General features: G+C 48.4%; 1 protein-coding gene across 4 annotated transcripts; it reads right to left on the bottom strand.

Annotated features, from left to right (window-relative positions):
* Positions 1 to 2,923: 2,923 nt before the first annotated feature.
* On the bottom strand, positions 2,924 to 27,769 carry LOC138238246 (uncharacterized). 4 transcript variants are annotated; one of them, XM_069188337.1, is made up of 13 exons: positions 26,934 to 27,769; positions 22,381 to 22,440; positions 21,846 to 21,971; positions 21,385 to 21,451; positions 20,024 to 20,082; positions 19,777 to 19,881; positions 18,111 to 18,161; positions 17,786 to 17,878; positions 7,986 to 8,090; positions 5,122 to 5,223; positions 4,281 to 4,367; positions 4,076 to 4,141; positions 2,924 to 3,928 (listed from the first exon to the last, which is right to left on the bottom strand). In XM_069188337.1, exons 1-12 carry the CDS (start codon positions 27,010 to 27,012, stop codon positions 4,083 to 4,085), a joined length of 993 nt encoding a protein of 330 aa, XP_069044438.1. In that variant the 5' UTR covers positions 27,013 to 27,769; the 3' UTR covers positions 2,924 to 3,928; positions 4,076 to 4,082. The 4 variants fall into 4 exon arrangements, with proteins under 4 accessions (XP_069044438.1, XP_069044439.1, XP_069044440.1 ...); XM_069188338.1 differs by having other exon boundaries at positions 7,986 to 8,087; XM_069188339.1 differs by having other exon boundaries at positions 21,385 to 21,506; positions 26,934 to 26,962.
* Between the last annotated feature and the right edge of the window lie 153 nt (positions 27,770 to 27,922).

Raw genomic sequence — 27,922 nt, 5'->3', positions numbered from 1 at the left:
ATATAACGTCCGCACCACTGTCCTATCTGTACATTTTGAACTAGCCTGTAGATATTCCTTTAATCCATTTTAAACTGCTCAGAGGATTCTTCCCAGACCACTTCATTCTGTGTATGTAACAACGTGCCAAATAATTTAATAATAATTACGTTTATTACGAACGACATTTTAGTATTATATTCGATGGGGCTGCAACTTAACATCTTTTTCTTCAAAACAAATATCAGTATTGGTCTCTTTTTTAATATGAGTCTGCAACATAAAATCACAACTCCAGAAAGTGTTTACGCTGGGACACCAAAATAAATGCTGAATGGTTTCAGGGCTACTGTCACAAAAAACACATTGAGCATCTCTATTCGTTTGAAACCGCTGGACAACACGAGTCTCGCTTTGTGTCCGCTTCGCTTTCACTGAATGTTGTTCGCACCTCGGTAATGAGTCTGACGGAGTATTATAGAACTTTATTGGGAAGAAAAAACCTCATTCTGTTAGAAAACACCTTCTGAGTAAACCTAAACATCAAGGTGGCATGAATGTTATAGACTTTATATGTCAAATATAACATTTAAAACTAAGTGGATTCGGAAATATATTAATAATAAATGTAATATTTGGAATCTTATTCCAAACATAACTTTTCAGAATGTTGGGGATCTTGACTTTTTGTTAAAATGTAACTTTGATATTAAAAAAAAAATCCCAATTAAGTGATCTAATTTCCACAAGCTGGTATGATTATATTGGACTTTGTTATACAAACAGTTTTTCACCACACACATATCATATTTGGAAAGATAAAGACATTAAGGGTAAAAATAAAGCTTTTTTTACAGACTCGTTTAACAACACAATGTACAGTATGTCGTGGCTCAGCTGTTGAATGAAGACGGTGGTTGTTTACTCCTGAATTCCTGGACAGACTCCAGCTCGCTGTCGCCCTGAGGAACACGCGGTAGTTTCTAGTGCCATTCCGGAAGGCGCAGAGCGCTTGTTCAAAGCAAATCCCAGCGCGATCAGGACCGACTTCCTTTCTGGTCCGTTCACGGGGGGCGTGGGCATGGAGGATAAGAAATGGAATTATACGTGGAGAACGAATCTTTGTAAAACCCATCTAATCTCTCCTCGTTCATCTTTCTGGAATGCAGTGTGTGAAAATACAAACGAAGTTAGTTTGGACAACTCCTGGTCGATATTGTACTACAGGTCAAGTTAAAGAGATATCAGTTCTATCCAGTGAAATGAGCGCTCTCTGAGTGTGTGTCTGTGCAGGGGGACCTGTGTGTGTCTTGGGCTGACGGCGCTCTCTGAGTGTGTGTCTGTGCAGGGGGACCTGTGTGTGTCTTGGGCTGACGGCGCTCTCTGAGTGTGTCTGTGCAGGCAGTTAAAGGGGCTGTTTAGATGGACGGATTTTGATGTTTTATTGTGCTGTTTAATAGAAAATCTGGAAAGAGCACTTATTTATAGCAAATGTATTAGTCATTCTGGGTCAATTTCACACTCATAAATCAAACTGGTCGAATAATCCTCCCCTTTTAGGACTTTTGAGGTGGAGTTGAAGCTATTTAAATTCTATAAAAAAAGAAAAATACGAAAGTGATAATATAACATCTGATAACTGTAAAAAATACAATTTGATCACATACTTGACTTCATTACCTCTGGCGGTTCATGTTTTCTCGGTTCATTCTCTTGTACCAGGTTCTGATCCTCTGGTTGTGTTTGTATTTGTAAATTCTTTATATGATTAATTCAAAACTTTAAAACACATTTTGTATTGCATCATTAAAAACGGTATTCCCAAGGGTACAATCACACTGTTGCACTGCTTTATGCAACAAGAGATGTAAGTAGGTAGAGAAGGAAGTTGGGCTGTTTTATGCTCTTACAGTCAGAGATCACCTGGAGATGTGCCCTTATACCTGTTTTAAATAATAATAATAATTGCTTACACTTATATAGCGCTTTTCTGGACACTCCACTCAAAGCGCTTTACAGGTCATGGGGATCCCCTCTACCACCACTAGTGTGCAGCCCCACCTGTGGGTTTCTCACAAGACCAGGTCATGGCATGTATCACATTACATGTCATTTTCCAATGGTATTATAATCCTTATTTAATTTTGCAGATCATGTGTTTTAGATCGTCAAATTCCATCTTTTCACAGCGATGAGCACACAATTTTCAATTCGCCAGACCTGGGCCCTGCCCATCTACACCCAGAACAGGGGCTGCAGCAGAGCCTTGCACTGCTGGAGCAGGACTGTCAGACCTGGGCACTGACAGTCAATCTGGACCCAGAACAGCAGAACCTGGCACTGCTGGAGCAGTACTGTCAGACCTGGGCACTGACAGCCCATCTGGACCCAGAACAGCAGAACCTGGCACTGCTGGAGCAGGACTGTCAGACCTGGGCACTGCCAGCCCATCTGGACCCAGAACAGCAGAACCTGGCACTGCTGGAGCAGGACTGTCAGACCTGGGCACTGCCAGCCCATCTGGACCCAGAACAGCAGAACCTGGCACTGCTGGAGCAGGACTGTCAGACCTGGGCACTGACAGCCCATCTGGACCCAGAACAGCAGAACCTGGCACTGCTGGAGCAGGACTGTCAGACCTGGGCACTGACAGTCAATCTGGACCCAGAACAGCAGAACCTGGCACTGCTGGAGCAGGACTGTCAGACCTGGGCACTGACAGTCCATCTGGACCCAGAGCAGCAGAACCTGGCACTGCTGGAGCAGGACTGTCACACCTGGGCACTGACAGCCAATCTGGACAAGACCAGAGTTATGGTTTTCCAGAAGAAAGCCAGACCTCAGGGAAACAGGTACAAACTCACACTCGGTGCGGCCTCTTCATCGTGTGTGTGTGTGTGTGTGCTCTGGACATAAAATCACAACCAGCAACATCAGACAAGAGTCATTTTCTCACTCATTTATTCAATATCAAAAGGCAGTGTGTTATTGAACAGTGTGTGGTTGTGTGCAGTGTGTGTTATTGAACAGTGTGTGGTTGTGTGCAGTGTGTGTCATTGAACAGTGTGTGGTTGTGCGCAGTGTGTGGTATTGAACAGTGTGTGGTTGTGCGCAGTGTGTGTTATTGAACAGTGTGTGGTTGTGCGCAGTGTGTGTTATTGAACAGTGTGTGGTTGTGTGCAGTGTGTGTTATTGAACAGTGTGTGGTTGTGTGCAGTGTGTGTCATTGAACAGTGTGTGGTTGTGTGCAGTGTGTGTTATTGAACAGTGTGTGGTTGTGTGCAGTGTGTGTCATTGAACAGTGTGTGGTTGTGCGCAGTGTGTGTTATTGAACAGTGTGTGTTATTGAACAGTGTGTGGTTGTGTGCAGTGTGTGTTATTGAACAGTGTGTGGTTGTGTGCAGTGTGTGTTATTGAACAGTGTTGGGTTGTGTGCAGTGTGTGTTATTGAACAGTGTATAGTTGTGTGCAGTGTGTGTTATTGAACAGTGAGTGGTTGTGTGCAGTGTGTGTTATTGAACAGTGTGTGGTTGTGTGCAGTGTGTGTTATTGAACAGTGTGTGGTTGTGTGCAGTGTGTGTTATTGAACAGTGTTGGGTTGTGTGCAGTGTGTGTTATTGAACAGTGTATAGTTGTGTGCAGTGTGTGTTATTGAACAGTGAGTGGTTGTGTGCAGTGTGTGTTATTGAACAGTGTGTGGTTGTGTGCAGTGTGTGTTATTGAACAGTGTATAGTTGTGTGCAGTGTGTGTTATTGAACAGTGAGTGGTTGTGTGCAGTGTGTGTTATTGAACAGTGTGTGGTTGTGTGCAGTGTGTGTTATTGAACAGTGAGTGGTTGTGTGCAGTGTGTGTTATTGAACAGTGTGTGGTTGTGTGCAGTGTGTGTGGACAGCGTGACACAGTTATGGAATATCTCTCTGGCTCTTGAATCTGGTTCAGAACTTCTCCCTGTGGGACGAGACAGGATCTGCTTGAAGACATCTTGACACGGCACTGTCCAGTCACCCATCCTCTGTCCAATAACCCGTCCACTGTCCAGTCACTGCCTGTCCATCTACAGTCCTTGGTCCAGTCACCTGTCCTCTGTCCTCTCACCTCTCCGTCAGACAGCCCTGTGAGTTTGTGGCTGCATCTCGTGAGACTCCATTTTCTCATAGGAATCTGGATACACAGGAGAGAGGAGTGATCAGTCCTGTACCCTCTTCCTCCAGTACTCTCTCTCTCTCTCTCTCTCTCTCTCTCTCTCTCTCTCTCTCTCTCTCTCTCTCTCTCTCTCTCTCTCTCTCTCTCTCTCTCTCACCCTCCTCCTCTTCAGGTGCTCTTCCTCTGGGTAGCCCATTGGGGACAGTATGTGTAGAATTGTCCATATTTTCATACGACTCCCCATCTGAGGTTTATAGAGAGAGATACTGCTGTTAGTCCAATAATCCAGTCAATCAGACACACTATAGAAGGTTTAGAGACTGAGTCCAGACACATGCAGTACACAGTACAGTAGAGAACACACACAGTCATGGTAAATACACACAGTACAGTTCAGACACTCACAGTACAGTGCAGACACTCACAGTACAGACACACACAGTACAGTTCAGACACACACAGTACAGTTCAGACACAGTTCAGACACTCACAGTACAGTGCAGACACACACAGTACAGACACACACAGTACAGTTCAGACACACACAGTACAGTTCAAGACACACAGTACAGACACACAGTACAGTACAGACACACACAGTACAGACACTCACAGTACAGTGCAGACACAGTTCAGACACTCACAGTACAGTACAGACACACACAGTACAGACACACACAGTACAGTACAGACACACACACAGTACAGTACAGACACTCACAGTACAGACACACACAGTACAGTACAGACACACACACACAGTACAGACACACACAGTACAGTACAGACACTCACAGTACAAACACACACAGTACAGACACACACAGTACAGACACAAACTACACAGTACAGACACACTCAGTACAGTACAGACACTCACAGTACAAACACACACTACACAGTACAGACACACTCAGTACAGTACAGACACACACAGTACAGTACAGACACACAGCCAGAGAGTCAGTCAGGAGAAGATTAGAGGAGATAGTCAAGACCTGTGTCAGGGTCTGTCTCAGGGAGACACAGAGAGACAGAGAGATGGACTCCTTCCTCTTTATCAATCTCCTCCTGTTCCTCCTCTGCTGGGACAACATAATCTGGAAAGAGAGACAGGGAGAGAGAGATGGGGAATGAGAGAGAGAGACAGGGAATAAGGGAGAGAGAGGGAGAGAAAAATCAAGTTCCTGCTCTATGCAGATGACCTGGTCCTGCTGTCGCCCACAGAACAGGGGCTGCAGCAGAACCTGGCACTGCTGGAGCAGTACTGTCAGACCTGGGCACTGACAGCCCATCTGGACCCAGAACAGCAGAACCTGGCACTGCTGGAGCAGTACTGTCAGACCTGGGCACTGACAGCCCATCTGGACCCAGAACAGCAGAACCTGGCACTGCTGGAGCAGGACTGTCAGACCTGGGCACTGACAGTCAATCTGGACCCAGAACAGCAGAACCTGGCACTGCTGGAGCAGGACTGTCAGACCTGGGCACTGCCAGCCCAACTGGACCCAGAACAGCAGAACCTGGCACTGCTGGAGCAGGACTGTCAGACCTGGGCACTGCCAGCCCATCTGGACCCAGAACAGCAGAACCTGGCACTGCTGGAGCAGGACTGTCAGACCTGGGCACTGACAGTCAATCTGGACCCAGAACAGCAGAACCTGGCACTGCTGGAGCAGGACTGTCAGACCTGGGCACTGACAGCCCATCTGGACCCAGAACAGCAGAACCTGGCACTGCTGGAGCAGGACTGTCAGACCTGGGCACTGCCAGCCCATCTGGCATTTGAGGAGGGAACTCAGTTGATCTGGCAGCCCAGTATGTGATCTCCTGTCACAGCCTGAGGAACAGTGAGTCCGTCTCCCAATAATGCTCCAGCCGCCTACAGTATATGTCAATATTTTATAATATGTCTTTGTTGTAAATGTCTGTAACATGTCTGTAGATTTTATTTTACTTCTATTTTTTGTTTTGTTCATGTTAATTTTATTATTTTTATTTGCTTTGGCAACACTGATTGTACCTATCGGTCATGCTAATAAAGCACCTTGAATTGAATTGAATTGAGAGAGAGAGGGAGAGGGAGAGGGAGAGGGAGAGGGGGAGAGGGAGAGAGAGAGAGAGAGAGAGAGAGAGAGAGAGAGAGAGAGAGAGAGAGATGTTGGAGCAGTCTGCAGCTCCTGGTCTTACACTACACGACACAGAAATCAAGTTCCTGCTCTACGCAGATGACCTGGTCCTGCTGTCGCCCACAGAACAGGGGCTGCAGCAGAACCTGGCACTGCTGGAGCAGTACTGTCAGACCTGGGCACTGACAGTCAATCTGGACAAGACCAGAGTTATGGTTTTCCAGAAGAAAGCCAGACCTCAGGGAAACAGGTACAAATTCACACTGAACAAGAACACATTGGAGCACACATCCAGCTACACATATCTCGGTCTCACCATCAGCTCTTCCGGGAGTTTTGACCTGGCAGTGAAGGCACTGAGGGAGAAGGCACTCAGGGCTTTCTACGCAATAAGAAGGAGGCTCTTCAACATCAACCCACCAACAAGAATCTGGCTCCAAATATTTGAAAGTGTAATCCAACCCATTGCCCTATACGGCAGTGAAGTTTGGGGTCCCCTCACAGACCAGGATTACACCCAATCGGACAAACACCCCACAGAAACTCTGCACATGGAGATCTGTAGAATCATCCTCCGTGTGCAGAGAAAAACTCCTAACAACGGGTGCAGGGCCGAATTAGGCCAGTACCCACTATTGATAAACATACAGAAAAGAATATTAAAGTATTGGCTACACCTAAAAAACAGTGACCAAAATTCCTACCACCACAAAGCCCTGCTGAGCCAAGAGCTGAGCCCAAAACAGAGCCCCCTGAGCCAGCTGGTCCTGAGGCTCACCGACCTGAGCCACACCAACACTAACCAGCCTCAGGACAGCACTGCTAGAGCACCACAACCCAGACTCAACCACATCACAGCACAGATCAAACAGCAATATCTCACACACTGGGACACACACACACAAACACAACATAAACTGGAATGCTACAGAACCTTAAACAGACAATACACACTAGCTGAATATTTGACCAAAATAAAAAATAACAAACAGAAACAGACCCTGACGAAGTACAGGCTCAGTGACCACAACCTGGCCATAGAAACTGGGCGACACAGGCAGACCTGGCTGCCCAGAGAGGACAGGCTCAGTGACCACAGCCTGGACACACACTGGACACTGGCAGACCTGGCTGCCCAGAGAGGACAGGCTGTGCTCCCACTGCCAGCAGGGAGAAATAGAGACAGAGGTGCACTTCCTACTGCACTGTGACAGATACTCTGGGATTAGAGAAACATTCTTCCCGAAATTCAGAAATCTAATCCCAGAGTTCCCACACCTGCCAAAACCACAACAGGTCCCAATCCTACTGGGAGAGGGAGGAGGGAACTCAGTTGATCTGGCAGCCCAGTATGTGATCTCCTGTCACAGCCTGAGGAACAGTGAGTCTGTCTCCCAATAATGCTCCAGCCGCCTACAGTATATGTCGATATTATATAATATGTCTTTGTTGTAAATGTCTGTAACATGTCTGTAGATTTTATTTTACTTCTATTTTTTGTTTTGTTCTATGTTAATTTTATTATTTTTATTTGCTTTGGCAACACTGATTGTACCCATCGGTCATGCTAATAAAGCACCTTGAATTGAATTGAATTGAATTGAGAGAGAGACAGGGGTGAAAGAACTGAGACATGTCGTCTCTCACCTGCTCCAGCCTCAATCCAATGATCACGTTCAGAGATCACTTCCAGACCGTTTAACAGTAGATAAGGAAGTCAAAGCCGATCTCACCTTCATCCTCCTCACTCAGAGCGCCACCCTCTGGTCTGTCAGCAGAGTTGCACCTCCAGGGCTCAGAGTACAGGGAGCTCTCCATATTCTGACAGGACTGTCCTACTGAGAGACAGAGAGTACAGGACTGTCCATATTCTGACAGGACTGTCCTACTGAGAGAGAGACAGAGAGTACAGGACTGTCCACATTCTGACAGGACTGTCCTACTGAGAGAGAGACAGAGAGTACAGGACTGTCCACATTCTCACAGGACTGTCCTACTGAGAGACAGAGAGTACAGGACTGTCCATATTCTGACAGGACTGTCCTACTGAGAGAGAGACAGAGAGTACAGGAATGTCCACATTCTGACAGCACTGTCCTACTGAGAGACAGAGAGTACAGGACTGTCCATATTCTGACAGGACTGTCCTACTGAGAGAGAGACAGAGAGTACAGGACTGTCCACATTCTGACAGGACTGTCCTACTGAGAGACAGAGAGTACAGGACTGTCCACATTCTCACAGGACTGTCCTACTGAGAGAGAGACAGAGAGTACAGGACTGTCCACATTCTGACAGGACTGTCCTACTGAGAGAGAGACAGAGAGTACAGGACTGTCCATATTCTGACAGGACTGTCCTACTGAGAGAGAGACAGAGAGTACAGGACTGTCCACATTCTGACAGGACTGTCCTACTGAGAGAGAGACAGAGAGTACAGGACTGTCCATATTCTGACAGGACTGTCCTACTGAGAGACAGAGAGTACAGGACTGTCCATATTCTGACAGGACTGTCCTACTGAGAGACAGAGAGTACAGGACTGTCCACATTCTGACAGGACTGTCCTACTGAGAGAGAGACAGAGAGTACAGGACTGTCCACATTCTGACAGGACTGTCCTACTGAGAGAGAGACAGAGAGTACAGGACTGTCCACATTCTCACAGGACTGTCCTACTGAGAGACAGAGAGTACAGGACTGTCCATATTCTGACAGGACTGTCCTACTGAGAGACAGAGAGTACAGGACTGTCCATATTCTGACAGGACTGTCCTACTGAGAGAGAGACAGAGAGTACAGGACTGTCCACATTCTGACAGGACTGTCCTACTGAGAGACAGAGAGTACAGGACTGTCCACATTCTCACAGGACTGTCCTACTGAGAGAGAGACAGAGAGTACAGGACTGTCCACATTCTGACAGGACTGTCCTACTGAGAGACAGAGAGTACAGGACTGTCCACATTCTGACAGGACTGTCCTACTGAGAGAGAGACAGAGAGTACAGGACTGTCCACATTCTGACAGGACTGTCCTACTGAGAGAGAGACAGAGAGTACAGGACTGTCCACATTCTGACAGGACTGTGCTACTGAGAGAGAGACAGAGAGTACAGGACTGTCCTACTGAGAGAGAGACAGAGAGTACAGGAATGTCCACATTCTGACAGGACTGTCCTACTGAGAGAGAGACAGAGAGTACAGGACTGTCCACATTCTGACAGGACTGTCTTACTGAGAGAGACAGAGAGTACAGGACTGTCCACATTCTGACAGGACTGTCCTACTGAGAGAGAGAGAGAGAGAGAGAGTACAGGACTGTCCACATTCTGACAGGACTGTCCTACTGAGAGAGAGACAGAGAGTACAGGACTGTCCACATTCTGACAGGACTGTCCTACTGAGAGAGAGACAGAGAGTACAGGACTGTCCACATTCTGACAGGACTGTCCTACTGAGAGAGAGACAGAGAGTACAGGACTGTCCACATTCTGACAGGACTGTCCTACTGAGAGAGAGACAGAGAGTACAGGACTGTCCACATTCTCACAGGACTGTCCTACTGAGAGACAGAGAGTATAGGACTGTCCATATTCTGACAGGACTGTCCTACTGAGAGAGAGAGAGAGAGAGAGTACAGGACTGTCCACATTCTGACAGGACTGTCCTACTGAGAGAGAGACAGAGAGTACAGGACTGTCCACATTCTGACAGGACTGTCCTACTGAGAGAGAGACAGAGAGTACAGGACTGTCCACATTCTGACAGGACTGTCCTACTGAGAGAGAGACAGAGAGTACAGGACTGTCCACATTCTGACAGGACTGTGCTACTGAGAGAGAGACAGAGAGTACAGGACTGTCCACATTCTCACAGGACTGTCCTACTGAGAGAGAGACAGAGAGTACAAGACTGTCCACATTCTGACAGGACTGTCCTACTGAGAGACAGAGAGTACAGGACTGTCCACATTCTCACAGGACTGTCCTACTGAGAGAGAGACAGAGAGTACAGGACTGTCCACATTCTGACAGGACTGTCCTACTGAGAGACAGAGAGTACAGGACTGTCCACATTCTGACAGGACTGTCCTACTGAGAGAGAGACAGAGAGTACAGGACTGTCCACATTCTGACAGGACTGTCCTACTGAGAGAGAGACAGAGAGTACAGGACTGTCCACATTCTGACAGGACTGTGCTACTGAGAGAGAGACAGAGAGTACAGGACTGTCCTACTGAGAGAGAGACAGAGAGTACAGGAATGTCCACATTCTGACAGGACTGTCCTACTGAGAGAGAGACAGAGAGTACAGGACTGTCCACATTCTGACAGGACTGTCCTACTGAGAGAGACAGAGAGTACAGGACTGTCCACATTCTGACAGGACTGTCCTACTGAGAGAGAGAGAGAGAGAGAGAGTACAGGACTGTCCACATTCTGACAGGACTGTCCTACTGAGAGAGAGACAGAGAGTACAGGACTGTCCACATTCTGACAGGACTGTCCTACTGAGAGAGAGACAGAGAGTACAGGACTGTCCACATTCTGACAGGACTGTGCTACTGAGAGAGAGACAGAGAGTACAGGACTGTCCTACTGAGAGAGAGACAGAGAGTACAGGAATGTCCACATTCTGACAGGACTGTCCTACTGAGAGAGAGACAGAGAGTACAGGACTGTCCACATTCTGACAGGACTGTCCTACTGAGAGAGACAGAGAGTACAGGACTGTCCACATTCTGACAGGACTGTCCTACTGAGAGAGAGAGAGAGAGAGAGAGAGTACAGGACTGTCCACATTCTGACAGGACTGTCCTACTGAGAGAGAGACAGAGAGTACAGGACTGTCCACATTCTGACAGGACTGTCCTACTGAGAGAGAGACAGAGAGTACAGGACTGTCCACATTCTGACAGGACTGTGCTACTGAGAGAGAGACAGAGAGTACAGGACTGTCCTACTGAGAGAGAGACAGAGAGTACAGGAATGTCCACATTCTGACAGGACTGTCCTACTGAGAGAGAGACAGAGAGTACAGGACTGTCCACATTCTGACAGGACTGTCCTACTGAGAGAGACAGAGAGTACAGGACTGTCCACATTCTGACAGGACTGTCCTACTGAGAGAGAGAGAGAGAGAGAGAGAGAGTACAGGACTGTCCACATTCTGACAGGACTGTCCTACTGAGAGAGAGACAGAGAGTACAGGACTGTCCACATTCTGACAGGACTGTCCTACTGAGAGAGAGAGAGAGAGAGTACAGGACTGTCCACATTCTGACAGGACTGTCCTACTGAGAGAGAGACAGAGAGTATAGGACTGTCCATATTCTGACAGGACTGTCCTACTGAGAGAGAGAGAGAGAGTACCTGTGTGCTGTCTACATCCCGCCCTCAGAATCCCCCTACTACAGTGAGGGAATTCTCCCCAGTCTCCACACGGAGATCGGTCACTTCCAGGGCCAGGGAAACGTGCTGCTCTGTGGTGACCTCAACGCACGAACAGGCACACTGGCAGACTTCACCAGCACACAGGGAAACACTCACATATTCGGACAATCCCCTCTGTTCCACACACCGGTCACCTCACACAGGTGCAGCCATGACACCACGGTCAACAGCACCGGGCGCGAGCTGCTGCAGCTCTGTCAAGGGCTGGGCCTGTACATCGTCAACGGCAGGACTAGAGGGGACTCTCTAGGCAGGTTCACCTACAGCTCAGCTCTGGGCAGCAGTGTGGTGGACTACGCCATCACCGACCTGGACCCCTCCTGTATCAGTGCCTTCACTGTCAGGTCACAAACTCTCCTCTCCAACCACAGCCAGATCACACTCTACATGAAGAGAACACACCAGCACAGAGACACACTGACACAGCCCAGCCAGCTGTATGACCTCAACCAGGCATACAGATGGGACACAGACAGCCTAGACAGATACCAAACTGCACTGGGCCATGACGAAACTCAGACACTGATGGACACATTCCTAAACACTCCGTATCAAACCAACAAATTAGGCATAAACTTGGGCACACAAAAACTAAATCACCTATTCCACAAACTAGCATCAAAATCTAAGCTAAAAACAACTACATCAAAAAACTACCAAAAAACAAAAGCAAAAGAAAAGTGGTTTGATACGGAGTGCAAAAACATCAGAAATGCACTACGAAAAGTCTCAAATGAAAAACACAGAACCACACAACACAGATCTGCGACTCAGGTACTGTGACATGGTAAAACTTTACAAACACACGCTGAAAAAGAAAAGAAACACATACATAGACAAACAACTTGCAGAAATTGAGGAGTCACTAAATCAGAATTGTTTCTGGGAGAAGTGGAACAACTTAAACAAATCAAAACCAGAAGAATTGGCCATCCAAAATGGAACAATCTGGCAAACATACTTTGAAAATCTCTATGAAAAGCTCCCAAATACAAATCAATCAGACCAAAACACCATTTATGAAAAACTCAAAAGTTTGGAATTGGCTATCAAAGACAACCAAAACCCCTTAGACTCCCCAATCACTGAGCAGGAGCTACTGGACAAACTCCAGGCCCTCAGACCACGCAAAGCCTGTGGCCATGATGGAGTCATAAATGAGATGCTGAGACACAGCAGCCCAAAGTTGCAACAAGCCCTGCTCAAACTCCTCAATCTCATCATGACAGCTGGATGTTTCCCCGAGGCCTGGAACCAAGGACTGATCACGCCCATCTATAAGAGTGGAGATAAACTCGATCCCAACAACTACCGGGGCATCTGTGTGAACAGTAACCTGGGGAAGGTATTCTGCAGTATCCTGAACACACGAATACTGGCCTTCCTTACTGAACACAATGTCTTGAGTAAAAGTCAGATTGGCTTCTTGCCAGATCACCGCACATCTGATCACATTTACACCCTACACACACTGATAGACAAACACGTCCACCAAAAACACAAAGGAAAAATTTTTGCCTGCTTTGTCGATTTCAAAAAAGCATTTGACTCGATTTGGCATGAGAGATTGTTTTATAAACTACTCCAAAGTGGCATAGGGGGCAAAGTGTACGACATCATTAAATCAATGTATTCAGAGAGCAAATGTGCAGTGAAAATTGGAAACAAAAGGACTAAATTCTTCACCCAAGGCCGCGGGGTGAGACAGGGCTGCAGCCTGAGCCCAACACTGTTCAATATCTATATCAATGAATTAGCAGGAATGTTGGAGCAGTTTGCAGCTCCTGGTCTCACACTACACGACACAGAAATCAAGTTCCTGCTCCACGCAGATGACCTGGTCCTGCTGTCGCCCACAGAACAGGGGCTGCAGCAGAACCTGGCACTGCTGGAGCAGTACTGTCAGACCTGGGCACTGCCAGCCCATCTGGACCCAGAACAGCAGAACCTGGCACTGCTGGAGCAGTACTGTCAGACCTGGGCACTGACAGTCAATCTGGACAAGACCAGAGTTATGGTTTTCCAGAAGAAAGCCAGACCTCAGGGAAACAGGTACAAATTCACACTGAACAAGAACACATTGGAGCACACATCCAGCTACACATATCTCGGTCTCACCATCAGCTCTTCCGGGAGTTTTGACCTGGCAGTGAAGGCACTGAGGGAGAAGGCACTCAGGGCTTTCTACGCAATAAGAAGGAGGCTCTTCAACATCAACCCACCAACAAGAATCTGGCTCCAAATATTTGAAAGTGTAATCCAACCCATTGCCCTATACGGCAGTGAAGTTTGGGGTCCCCTCACAGACCAGGATTACACCCAATGGGACAAACACCCCACAGAAACTCTGCACATGGAGATCTGTAGAATCATCCTCCGTGTGCAGAGAAAAACTCCTAACAACGGGTGCAGGGCCGAATTAGGCCAGTACCCACTATTGATAAACATACAGAAAAGAATATTAAAGTATTGGCTACACCTAAAAAACAGTGACCAAAATTCCTACCACCACAAAGCCCTGCTGAGCCAAGAGCTGAGCCCAAAACAGAGCCCCCTGAGCCAGCTGGTCCTGAGGCTCACCGACCTGAGCCACACCAACACTAACCAGCCTCAGGACAGCACTGCTAGAGCACCACAACCCAGACTCAACCACATCACAGCACAGATCAAACAGCAATATCTCACACACTGGGACACACACACACAAACACAACATAAACTGGAATGCTACAGAACCTTAAACAGACAATACACACTAGCTGAATATTTGACCAAAATAAAAAATAACAAACAGAAACAGACCCTGACGAAGTACAGGCTCAGTGACCACAACCTGGCCATAGAAACTGGGCGACACAGGCAGACCTGGCTGCCCAGAGAGGACAGGCTCAGTGACCACAGCCTGGACACACACACTGGACACAGGCAGACCTGGCTGCCCAGAGAGGACAGGCTGTGCTCCCACTGCCAGCAGGGAGAAATAGAGACAGAGGTGCACTTCCTACTGCACTGTGACAGATACTCTGGGATTAGAGAAACATTCTTCCCGAAATTCAGAAATCTAATCCCAGAGTTCCCACACCTGCCAAAACCACAACAGGTCCCAATCCTACTGGGAGAGGGAGGAGGGAACTCAGTTGATCTGGCAGCCCAGTATGTGATCTCCTGTCACAGCCTGAGGAACAGTGAGTCCGTCTCCCAATAATGCTCCAGCCGCCTACAGTATATGTCGATATTATATAATATGTCTTTGTTGTAAATGTCTGTAACATGTCTGTAGATTTTATTTTACTTCTATTTTTTGTTTTGTTCTATGTTAATTTTATTATTTTTATTTGCTTTGGCAACACTGATTGTACCCATCGGTCATGCTAATAAAGCACCTTGAATTGAATTGAATTGAGTACAGGACTGTCCACATTCTGACAGGACTGTCCTACTGAGAGAGAGACAGAGAGTACAGGACTGTCCACATTCTGACAGGACTGTCCTACTGAGAGAGAGACAGAGAGTACAGGACTGTCCACATTCTGACAGGACTGTCCTACTGAGAGAGAGACAGAGAGTACAGGACTGTCCACATTCTGACAGGACTGTCCTACTGAGAGAGAGACAGAGAGTACAGGACTGTCCACATTCTGACAGGACTGTGCTACTGAGAGAGAGACAGAGAGTACAGGACTGTCCACATTCTCACAGGACTGTCCTACTGAGAGAGAGACAGAGAGTACAGGACTGTCCACATTCTGACAGGACTGTCCTACTGAGAGAGAGACAGAGAGTACAGGACTGTCCACATTCTGACAGGACTGTCCTACTGAGAGAGAGACAGAGAGTACAGGACTGTCCACATTCTGACAGGACTGTGCTACTGAGAGAGAGACAGAGAGTACAGGACTGTCCACATTCTCACAGGATTATTTTTATTTGCTTTGGCAACACTGATTGTACCCATCGGTCATGCTAATAAAGCACCTTGAATTGAATTGAATTGAGTACAGGACTGTCCACATTCTGACAGGACTGTCCTACTGAGAGAGAGACAGAGAGTACAGGACTGTCCACATTCTGACAGGACTGTCCTACTGAGAGAGAGACAGAGAGTACAGGACTGTCCACATTCTGACAGGACTGTCCTACTGAGAGAGAGACAGAGAGTACAGGACTGTCCACATTCTCACAGGACTGTCCTACTGAGAGAGAGACAGAGAGTACAGGACTGTCCACATTCTGACAGGACTGTCCTACTGAGAGACAGAGAGTACAGGACTGTCCACATTCTGACAGGACTGTCCTACTGAGAGAGAGACAGAGAGTACAGGACTGTCCACATTCTGACAGGACTGTGCTACTGAGAGAGAGACAGAGAGTACAGGACTGTCCTACTGAGAGAGAGACAGAGAGTACAGGAATGTCCACATTCTGACAGGACTGTCCTACTGAGAGAGAGACAGAGAGTACAGGACTGTCCACATTCTCACAGGACTGTCCTACTGAGAGAGAGACAGAGAGTACAGGACTGTCCACATTCTGACAGGACTGTCCTACTGAGAGACAGAGAGTACAGGACTGTCCACATTCTGACAGGACTGTCCTACTGAGAGACAGAGAGTACAGGACTGTCCACATTCTGACAGGACTGTCCTACTGAGAGAGAGACAGAGAGTACAGGAATGTCCACATTCTGACAGGACTGTCCTACTGAGAGAGACAGAGAGTACAGGACTGTCCACATTCTGACAGGACTGTCCTACTGAGAGACAGAGAGTACAGGACTGTCCACATTCTGACAGGACTGTCCTACTGAGAGACAGAGAGTATAGGACTGTCCATATTCTGACAGGACTGTCCTACTGAGAGAGAGAGAGAGAGAGTACAGGACTGTCCACATTCTGACAGGACTGTCCTACTGAGAGAGAGACAGAGAGTACAGGACTGTCCACATTCTGACAGGACTGTCCTACTGAGAGACAGAGAGTATAGGACTGTCCATATTCTGACAGGACTGTCCTACTGAGAGAGAGAGAGAGAGTACAGGACTGTCCACATTCTGACAGGACTGTCCTACTGAGAGAGAGACAGAGAGTACAGGACTGTCCACATTCTGACAGGACTGTCCTACTGAGAGAGAGACAGAGAGTACAGGACTGTCCACATTCTCACAGGACTGTCCTACTGAGAGAGAGACAGAGAGTACAGGACTGTCCACATTCTGACAGGACTGTGCTACTGAGAGAGAGACAGAGAGTAAAGGACTGTCCACATTCTGACAGGACTGTCCTACTGAGAGACAGAGAGTACAGGACTGTCCACATTCTGACAGGACTGTCCTACTGAGAGAGAGACAGAGAGTACAGGACTGTCCACATTCTGACAGGACTGTCCTACTGAGAGAGAGACAGAGAGTAAAGGACTGTCCACATTCTGATAGGACTGTCCTACTGAGAGACAGAGAGTATAGGACTGTCCATATTCTGACAGGACTGTCCTACTGAGAGAGAGAGAGAGAGTACAGGACTGTCCACATTCTGACAGGACTGTCCTACTGAGAGAGAGACAGAGAGTACAGGACTGTCCACATTCTGACAGGACTGTCCTACTGAGAGAGAGACAGAGAGTACAGGACTGTCCACATTCTCACAGGACTGTCCTACTGAGAGAGAGACAGAGAGTACAGGACTGTCCACATTCTGACAGGACTGTCCTACTGAGAGACAGAGAGTATAGGACTGTCCATATTCTGACAGGACTGTCCTACTGAGAGAGAGAGAGAGAGTACAGGACTGTCCACATTCTGACAGGACTGTCCTACTGAGAGAGAGACAGAGAGTACAGGACTGTCCACATTCTGACAGGTCTGTCCTACTGAGAGAGAGACAGAGAGTACAGGACTGTCCTACTGAGAGAGAGACAGAGAGTACAGGAATGTCCACATTCTGACAGGACTGTCCTACTGAAAGAGAGACAGAGAGTACAGGACTGTCCACATTCTGACAGGACTGTCCTTCTGGGAGTCTGTCCATATTTTGTGTGTGTGTCTGTCCCCTCCTGCCCTCTAGAGTCTCTGCAGTCTCTTACCGCCCTGCTGCTCCTCAGGTGTCCTGCGGGGGGCGCTGCTCCTCCGAGGCTGGGCGTACACCGTGGTGACCATGTTCTCGTACGATTCCGCCCCTGAGCCGCAGAGAGGGTGAGACGGCGAGAGAGAATTCGTCATCGCAGACGGGACCGGCGCCTCTGCTCGACCGTGCATGAGGATGAACACCGGACCTTGCTCTCTGTCCCTCTCACTTCAGCATCACAGCAGCTCCAGCAGTTCTGTATTTAATCAGAACTCAGACCCAGAAATAGGACAGAACTGCACCTGTGTCACAGTCACCACCAGGGGGAGACAAAGAGAACCTACCGCCCAGTGTGACCTCCGGCTCCTCCTGTCCTCCATCAGGAACCATGTAATCTACAAGCAGAGACACTGCAGTACATTAACACTGCACTGAGAGAGAGGGGGGTTAATACACACACTGACTGGACACTCCAGTACATGAACACTGCACTGAGAGAGAGAGAGGGGTTCATACAGACACACTGACTGAACACTCCAGTACAGTAACACTGCACTGAGAGAGAGAGAGGGGTTAATACAGACACACTGACTGGACACTCCAGTACATTAACACTGCACTGAGAGAGAGAGGGGTTCATACAGACACACTGACTGGACACTCCAGTACATTAACACTGCACTGAGAGAGAGAGGGGTTCATACAGACACACTGACTGGACACTCCAGTACATTAACACTGCACTGAGAGAGAGAGGGGTTAATACAGACACACTGACTGGACACTCCAGTACATTAACACTGCACTGAGAGAGAGAGGGGTTAATACACACACACTGACTGGACACTCCAGTACACTAACACTGCACTGAGAGAGAGGGGGGTTAATACACACACACTGACTGGACACTCCAGTACATTAACACTGCACTGAGAGAGAGAGGGGTTAATACAGACACACTAACTGGACACTCCAGTACATTAACACTGCACTGAGAGAGAGAGGGGTTCATACAGACACACTGACTGGACACTCCAGTACATTAACACTGCACTGAGAGAGAGAGGGGTTCATACAGACACACTGACTGGACACTCCAGTACATTAACACTGCACTGAGAGAGAGAGGGGTTAATACAGACACACTGACTGGACACTCCAGTACATTAACACTGCACTGAGAGAGAGAGGGGTTAATACACACACACTGACTGGACACTCCAGTACACTAACACTGCACTGAGAGAGAGGGGGGTTAATACACACACACTGACTGGACACTCCAGTACATTAACACTGCACTGAGAGAGAGAGGGGTTAATACAGACACACTAACTGGACACTCCAGTACATTAACACTGCACTGAGAGAGAGAGGGGTTAATACAGACACACTGACTGGACACTCCAGTTCATTAACACTGCACTGAGAGAGAGAGGGGTTAATACAGACACACTGACTGGACACTCCAGTACATTAACACTGCACTGAGAGAGAGAGGGGTTCATACAGACACACTGACTGAACACTCCAGTACAGTAACACTGCACTGAGAGAGAGAGAGGGGTTAATACAGACACACTGACTGGACACTCCAGTACATTAACACTGCACTGAGAGAGAGAGGGGTTCATACAGACACACTGACTGGACACTCCAGTACATTAACACTGCACTGAGAGAGAGAGGGGTTCATACAGACACACTGACTGGACACTCCAGTACATTAACACTGCACTGAGAGAGAGAGGGGTTAATACAGACACACTGACTGGACACTCCAGTACATTAACACTGCACTGAGAGAGAGAGGGGTTAATACACACACACTGACTGGACACTCCAGTACACTAACACTGCACTGAGAGAGAGGGGGGTTAATACACACACACTGACTGGACACTCCAGTACATTAACACTGCACTGACAGAGAGAGGGGTTAATACACACCCTGACTGGACACTCTAGTACATTAACTGAGAGACACAGAAGAAACGTTGCTGGACTCACCATCATCAGCAGTCAGATAATCATTAGGTTCTGGGAAGTCATTGGAGTAGATGGTCACATCGACGTTCTCGTAGGAGAGGTTGTCCAGTGAAGCCTTCGACAGCACTGAGAAAGACAGAGAGTCTGGACACCAGGACAGACAGCACAGCTGCTGTCTCACAGAGGAGGTGTTTCTACATCATCGACGGTATTCTTCTTCTTTTCTGGGATATCCGTAAAATAGAGATAATAAAATGTGTCTGCTCACCTGGAGAGGTGCTATTCATGGTGTTTCTGTTGTGGTTGGAGCTGGTGTTGTGCTGTTGCCTGAAACGATGTTGACATATTGAAATGTGATCAGTCCTCAAATACTGGACACTACAGTACACTGAGAGAGAGGGGTTAATACAGACCCACTGGACAGTACATTACACTGAGAGAGGGGTTAATACAGACCCACTGGACACTACAGTACACTGAGAGAAAGGGGTTAATACAGACCCACTGGACACTACAGTACACTGAGAGAGAGAGGGGTTAATACAGACCCACTGGACACTACAGTACACTGAGAGAGAGAGGGGTTAATACAGACCCACTGGACACTACAGTACACTGAGAGAGAGAGGGGTTAATAAAGACAAGAAAAGTGAGGACACTGTCAGTAAGAGAAGGGGTGTCCAGTCCACTGGTCAGTACAGATCCCAGGACACTGTCAGTAAGAGTAGGGGTGTCCAGTCCGCTGGTCAGTACAGATCCCGGGACACTGTCAGTAAGAGTAGGGGTGTCCAGTCCGCTGGTCAGTACAGATCCCGGGACACTGTCAGTAAGAGTAGGGGTGTCCAGTCCGCTGGTCAGTACAGATCCCGGGACACTGTCAGTAAGAGTAGGGGTGTCCAGTCCGCTGGTCAGTACAGACCCCAGGACACTGTCAGTAAGAGTAGGGGTGTCCAGTCCGCTGGTCAGTACAGATCCCAGGACACTGTCAGTAAGAGTAGGGGTGTCCAGTCCGCTGGTCAGTACAGATCCCAGGACACTGTCAGTAAGAGTAGGGGTGTCCAGTCCACTGGTCAGTACAGATCCCAGGACACTGTCAGTAAGAGTAGGGGTGTCCAGTCCGCTGGTCAGTACAGATCCCAGGACACTGTCAGTAAGAGTAGGGGTGTCCTGACTGCTGGTCAGTACAGATCCCAGGACACTGTCAGTAAGAGTAGGGGTGTCCAGTCCGCTGGTCAGTACAGATCCCAGGACACTGTCAGTAAGAGTAGGGGTGTCCAGTCCGCTGGTCAGTACAGATCCCAGGACACTGTCAGTAAGAGTAGGGGTGTCCAGTCCGCTGGTCAGTACAGATCCCAGGACACTGTCAGTAAGAGTAGGGGTGTCCAGTCCGCTGGTCAGTACAGATCCCAGGACACCGTCAGTAAGAGTAGGGGTGTCCAGTCCGCTGGTCAGTACAGATCCCAGGACACTGTCAGTAAGAGTAGGGGTGTCCAGTCCGCTGGTCAGTACAGATCCCAGGACAAGGTGGGGTTGCCCTGCAGGGGGGTGACCAAGGGTCTCTCATCAGTGGAGTGCAGGGTGAAAGGCGCTATATAGCTGGAGAGTGGTAGTGCTGTGTGTGTTCTGCACCTGTGGCCGAACTTCAGGGCCTCGTTCAGTCGTCTCCTCCTGTTCAGAGCCGCCCTCTTCCTCAGCTCTGGAACAAGACAGAGCAGAAACTCCTCTATCATCATCATCATCATCATCACTGCCTGCAGAGACGAAGAGCAGAAAGACTCCTGTCTAACACAGGTCACTCTCCCTCATCATCATCATCATCATCATCACTGCCTGCAGAGAGGAAGAGCAGACAGGCTCCTGTCTGACACAGGTAACCCTCCCTCATCATCATCATCGCTGCCTACAGAGAGGAAGAGCAGAGAGCCTCCTGTCTGACACAGGTCACTCTCCCTCATCATCATCACCATCATCATCATCATCATCACTGCCTGCAGAGAGGAAGAGCAGACAGGCTCCCCTCCCTCATCACCCCGCTGATGAAGAGGACAGACCCTTGTCTGTGGTGTTGACCCATGACCTCACTCACTGACCAGTTCTCCTCTGCAGGGACACCAGCAGGCTGAACAGGAGGAATCCCAGGACAAGAGCACAGCCAGGGGTGACCAGCAGGATCCAGTCGGGTCGGGACCGAGGCAGGGCGACTGTGGACACAGAGACTGAGTGCACACACACACACACACACACACACACACACACACAGTCCAGCATCAGTAAACACATTAACACTGCACTGAGAGAGAGAGGGGTTAATACACACACACTGACTGGACACTCCAGTACATTAACACTGCACTGAGAGAGAGAGGGGTTAATACAGACACACTGACTGGACACTCCAGTACATTAACACTGCACTGAGAGAGAGGGGTTAATACAGACACACTGACTGGACACTCCAGTACATTAACACTGCACTGAGAGAGAGAGGGGTTAATACACACACACTGACTGGACACTCCAGTACATTAACACTGCACTGAGAGAGAGGGGTTAATACACACACACTGACTGGACACTCCAGTACATTAACACTGCACTGAGAGAGAGGGGTTAAATTAACTTTACCATTTACTAATTTCTGAGTGCTGTTGTTGACTGTGGTGTAATTTTCAGGACTAGATGAGTCTGTAAAAAACAAAATATATTTACCAAGGTAAAACTACAACATAAATTAAATGAGTCATAAGACAAGAAGAGTCTAGAGCCCTGTGACTGGGCTGTGTCAGTGTCCTGGACTCCACAGGGACTAGAAGAGTCTAGAGCCCTGTGACTGGGCTGTGTCAGTGTGCTGGACTCCACAGGGACTAGAAGAGTCTAGAGCTTGTGACTGGGCTGTGTCAGTGTACTGGACTCCACAGGGACTAGAAGAGTCTAGAGCCTGTGACTGGGCTGTGTGTCAGTGTGCTGGACTCCACAGGGACTAGAAGAGTCTAGAGCCTGTGACTGGGCTGTGTCAGTGTCCTGGACTCCACAGGGACTAGAAGAGTCTGGAGCCTGTGACTGGGCTGTGTCAGTGTGCTGGACTCCACAGGGACTAGAAGAGTCTGGAGCCTGTGACTGGGCTGTGTCAGTGTACTGGACTCCACAGGGACTAGAAGAGTCTAGAGCCTGTGACTGGGCTGTGTCAGTGTGCTGGACTCCACAGGGACTAGAAGAGTCTAGAGCCCTGTGACTGGGCTGTGTCAGTGTGCTGGACTCCAACGGGACAAGAAGAGTCTAGAGCCTGTGACTGGGCTGTGTCAGTGTGCTGGACTCCACAGGGACTAGAAGAGTCTAGAGCCTGTGACTGGGCTGTGTCAGTGTGCTGGACTCCACAGGGACTAGAAGAGTCTAGAGCCTGTGACTGGGCTGTGTCAGTGTACTGGACTCCACAGGGACTAGAAGAGTCTAGAGCCCTGTGACTGGGCTGTGTCAGTGTGCTGGACTCCACAGGGACTAGAAGAGTCTAGAGCCCTGTGACTGGGCTGTGTCAGTGTGCTGGACTCCACAGGGACTAGAAGAGTCTGGAGCCTGTGACTGGGCTGTGTCAGTGTGCTGGACTCCACAGGGACTAGAAGAGTCTGGAGCCTGTGACTGGGCTGTGTCAGTGTGCTGGACTCCACAGGGACTAGAAGAGTCTGGAGCCTGTGACTGGGCTGTGTCAGTGTACTGGACTCCACAGGGACTAGAAGAGTCTGGAGCCCTGTGACTGGGCTGTGTCGGTTAAGTAGAGTTTGCAGGGACTAGAAGAATGAAATGATGTTGTTCTTGATCTCAGTGTTGCTGCAGATGCAGAGGGACAGCTGGGTTGGTATTCAAACTGAAACTGCGTTTCTGAGGTCTCTGGGGACACGAGAGGACGTGCCAGAGCCAGATATACCCCCGGAAGGAACAGTCTTCTCGCCTAATTACAGCAAAAACAAGCTTCTGGTTATTAAGATCCTGTCGGGAAATACGTATTTGTCAACTACAGCACACTAATATGTCCTTTTTCTGGACTAGAATCTAGAGTCTCACGCTGGCGCTGTGTGTGTGTACAGTTATGATCTAGAGTCTCACGCTGGCTCTGTGTGTGTGTAAAGTTATGATCTAGAGTCTTACGCTGGCGCTGTGTGTCTGTACAGTTATGATCTAGAGTCTCACGCTGGCGCTGTGTGTGTGTACAGTTATGATCTAGAGTCTCACGCTGGCTCTGTGTGTACAGTTATGATCTAGAGTCTCACGCTGGCTCTGTGTGTGTACAGTTATGATCTAGAGTCTCACGCTGGCGCTGTGTGTGTGTACAGTTATGATCTAGTGTCTCACGCTGGCACTGTGTGTGTACAGTTATGATCTAGAGTCTCACGCTGGCTCTGTGTGTGTGTACAGTTATGATCTAGAGTCTCACACTGGCTCTGTGTGTGTGTACAGTTATGATCTAGAGTCTCATGCCGGCACTTTGTGATTGTACAGTTATGATCTAGTCTCACGCTGGCGCTGTGTGTGTGTGTACAGTTATGATCTAGAGTCTCAGGCTGGCGCTGTGTGTGTGTACAGTTATGATCTAGAGTCTCACGCTGGCGCTGTGTGTGTACAGTTATGATCTAGTGTCTCACGCTGGCTCTGTGTGTGTGTACAGTTATGATCTAGAGTCTCGAGCTGGCTCTGTGTGTGTGTACAGTTATGATCTAGAGTCTCACGCTGGCTCTGTGTGTGTACAGTTATGACCTAGAGTCTCGAGCTGGCTCTGTGTGTGTGTACAGTTATGATATAGAGTCTCAGGCTGGCTCTGTGTGTGTGTACAGTTATGATCTAGAGTCTCACGCTGGCTCTGTGTGTGTGTGTACAGTTATGATATAGAGTCTCAGGCTGGCTCTGTGTGTGTGTACAGTTATGATCTAGAGTCTCGAGCTGGCTCTGTGTGTGTGTACAGTTATGATCTAGAGTCTCACGCTGGCGCTGTGTGTGTGTGTACAGTTATGATCTAGAGTCTCAGGCTGGCTCTGTGTGTGTGTACAGTTATGATCTAGAGTCTCACGCTGGCTCTGTGTGTGTACAGTTATGATCTAGAGTCTCACGCTGGCGCTGTGTGTGTGTACAGTTATGATCTAGAGTCTCACGCTGGCGCTGTGTGTGTACAGTTATGATCTAGAGTCTCACGCTGGCGCTGTGTGTGTGTACAGTTATGATCTAGAGTCTCACGCTGGCTCTGTGTGTGTGTGTACAGTTATGATCTACAGTCTCAGGCTGGCTCTGTGTGTGTGTACAGTTATGATCTAGAGTCTCACGCTGGCGCTGTGTGTGTACAGTTATGATCTAGAGTCTCAGGCTGGCGCTGAGTGTGTGTACAGTTATGATCTAGTGTCTCACGCTGGCGCTGTGTGTGTGTACAGTTATGATCTAGTGTCTCACGCTGGCGCTGTGTGTGTGTACAGTTATGATCTAGAGTCTCACGCTGGCGCTGTGTGTGTACAGTTATGATCTATTGTCTCACGCTGGCGCTGTGTGTGTGTACAGTTATGATCTAGTGTCTCACGCTGGCTCTGTGTGTGTACAGTTATGATCTAGTGTCTCACGCTGGCTCTGTGTGTGTGTACAGTTATGATCTAGAGTCTCACGCTGGCGCTGTGTGTGTGTACAGTTATGATCTAGAGTCTCAGGCTGGCTCTGTGTGTGTGTACAGTTATGATCTAGAGTCTCACGCTGGCGCTGTGTGTGTACAGTTATGATCTAGTGTCTCACGCTGGCTCTGTGTGTGTGTACAGTTATGATCTAGAGTCTCGAGCTGGCTCTGTGTGTGTGTACAGTTATGATCTAGAGTCTCACGCTGGCTCTGTGTGTGTACAGTTATGACCTAGAGTCTCGAGCTGGCTCTGTGTGTGTGTACAGTTATGATATAGAGTCTCAGGCTGGCTCTGTGTGTGTGTACAGTTATGATCTAGAGTCTCACGCTGGCTCTGTGTGTGTGTGTACAGTTATGATATAGAGTCTCAGGCTGGCTCTGTGTGTGTGTACAGTTATGATCTAGAGTCTCGAGCTGGCTCTGTGTGTGTGTACAGTTATGATCTAGAGTCTCACGCTGGCGCTGTGTGTGTGTGTACAGTTATGATCTAGAGTCTCAGGCTGGCTCTGTGTGTGTGTACAGTTATGATCTAGAGTCTCACGCTGGCTCTGTGTGTGTACAGTTATGATCTAGAGTCTCACGCTGGCGCTGTGTGTGTGTACAGTTATGATCTAGAGTCTCACGCTGGCGCTGTGTGTGTACAGTTATGATCTAGAGTCTCACGCTGGCGCTGTGTGTGTGTACAGTTATGATCTAGAGTCTCACGCTGGCTCTGTGTGTGTGTGTACAGTTATGATCTACAGTCTCAGGCTGGCTCTGTGTGTGTGTACAGTTATGATCTAGAGTCTCACGCTGGCGCTGTGTGTGTACAGTTATGATCTAGAGTCTCAGGCTGGCGCTGAGTGTGTGTACAGTTATGATCTAGTGTCTCACGCTGGCGCTGTGTGTGTGTACAGTTATGATCTAGTGTCTCACGCTGGCGCTGTGTGTGTGTACAGTTATGATCTAGAGTCTCACGCTGGCGCTGTGTGTGTACAGTTATGATCTATTGTCTCACGCTGGCTCTGTGTGTGTGTACAGTTATGATATAGAGTCTCACGCTGGCGCTGTGTGTGTGTACAGTTATGATCTAGAGTCTCACGCTGGCGCTGTGTGTGTGTACAGTTATGATCTAGTGTCTCACGCTGGCTCTGTGTGTGTACAGTTATGATCTAGTGTCTCACGCTGGCTCTGTGTGTGTGTACAGTTATGATCTAGAGTCTCACGCTGGCGCTGTGTGTGTGTACAGTTATGATCTAGAGTCTCAGGCTGGCTCTGTGTGTGTGTACAGTTATGATCTAGAGTCTCACGCTGGCTCTGTGTGTGTACAGTTATGATCTAGAGTCTCACGCTGGCGCTGTGTGTGTGTACAGTTATGATCTAGAGTCTCACGCTGGCTCTGTGTGTGTGTACAGTTATGATCTATTGTCTCACGCTGGCTCTGTGTGTGTGTACAGTTATGATCTAGAGTCTCACGCTGGCTCTGTGTGTGTACAGTTATGATCTAGAGTCTCACGCTGGCACTGTGTGTGTGTACAGATGAAATGTCGTCTCTTACCTGTGGTAGTCAGATTCTCTGCCCGTGTGCCTTTGATTGTGCAGAAGATGCCAAGGTAGAGAGTCCATTGGAGCAGCATGTTTCTCAGAGTGATTGAGAGACAGAGCGACAGGAGGAGAGAGAGGAAGAGAGACAGGCAACGTCACGCAGCTCGAGGGGAGGAGGCAGACAGGCGCAGAAAGAGACACAGAGAGAGAGAGACAGGTGCAGTCAGTCAGCAAACATGAAGAGAGAGAAACACAGGAGCAGAGAGAGACAGGGCATGAGAGGGACAGAGAGACATTGAGAGAGACAGAGACATGTAAAGAAAGAGACAGGCAGAGAGAGGGACACGTAAAGAGAGACAGGCAGAGAGAGAGACACGTAAAGAGAGACGGGCAGAGAGAGGTCTGGAGGAGGCACAATCAGGATGTTATTTCATGTGAAAAAGCAGAAGTGAGAGGAAATCTGTTTACTGAGTAACACATCTGTACAAACACCACACACACACTACAAACCACACACACACAGCATACAGTACACACATACCACACACACAGCATACAGTACACACACACCACACACCACACACACAGCATACAGTACACACACACCACACACTACACACACACAGCATACAGTACATACACTTAGTTTAACACACACTGATCCCAGCAGAGACACTGTCTCACACTCAGTTTAACACACACACTGATCCCAGCAGAGACACTGTCTCACACTCAGTTTAACACACACACTGATCCCAGCAGAGACACTGTCTCACACTCAGTTTAACACACACACTGATCCCAGCAGAGACACGCTGTCTCACACTCAGTTTAACACAAAGCACTGATCCAAGCAGAGAGACAGATGAGAAGACTTCAATTTAGCTCAGATTATAGATGGGATGCAGGTTGTGACGTCAGTACCACGCACGCGAAAATATGGCCGCCATCTTGGGAAGGGTTTAGTGGTACCTAGTTCAGTTGGGTGTGTGTGTGAACATG

This window comes from Lepisosteus oculatus, chromosome 4 (assembly GCF_040954835.1).
Source record: "Lepisosteus oculatus isolate fLepOcu1 chromosome 4, fLepOcu1.hap2, whole genome shotgun sequence".
NCBI lineage: Eukaryota > Metazoa > Chordata > Actinopteri > Semionotiformes > Lepisosteidae > Lepisosteus > Lepisosteus oculatus.
This window is presented reverse-complemented; position numbering and strand designations above follow the sequence as displayed.

What these genes read in the sequence shown, in the direction of transcription:
- LOC138238246 (XM_069188337.1), bottom strand. Translation starts at nt 27,012, where the DNA reads ATGCTGCTCCAATGGACTCTCTACCTTGGCATCTTCTGCACAATCAAA. An exon ending in CACTCAGAAATTAGTAAATG is followed by an intron (nt 21,972 to 22,380) that starts GTAAAGTTAATT and finishes GTGTGCACTCAG; the next exon opens with TCTCTGTGTCCACAGTCGCC. An exon ending in CATGAATAGCACCTCTCCAG is followed by an intron (nt 19,882 to 20,023) that starts GTGAGCAGACAC and finishes TGTCTTTCTCAG; the next exon opens with TGCTGTCGAAGGCTTCACTG.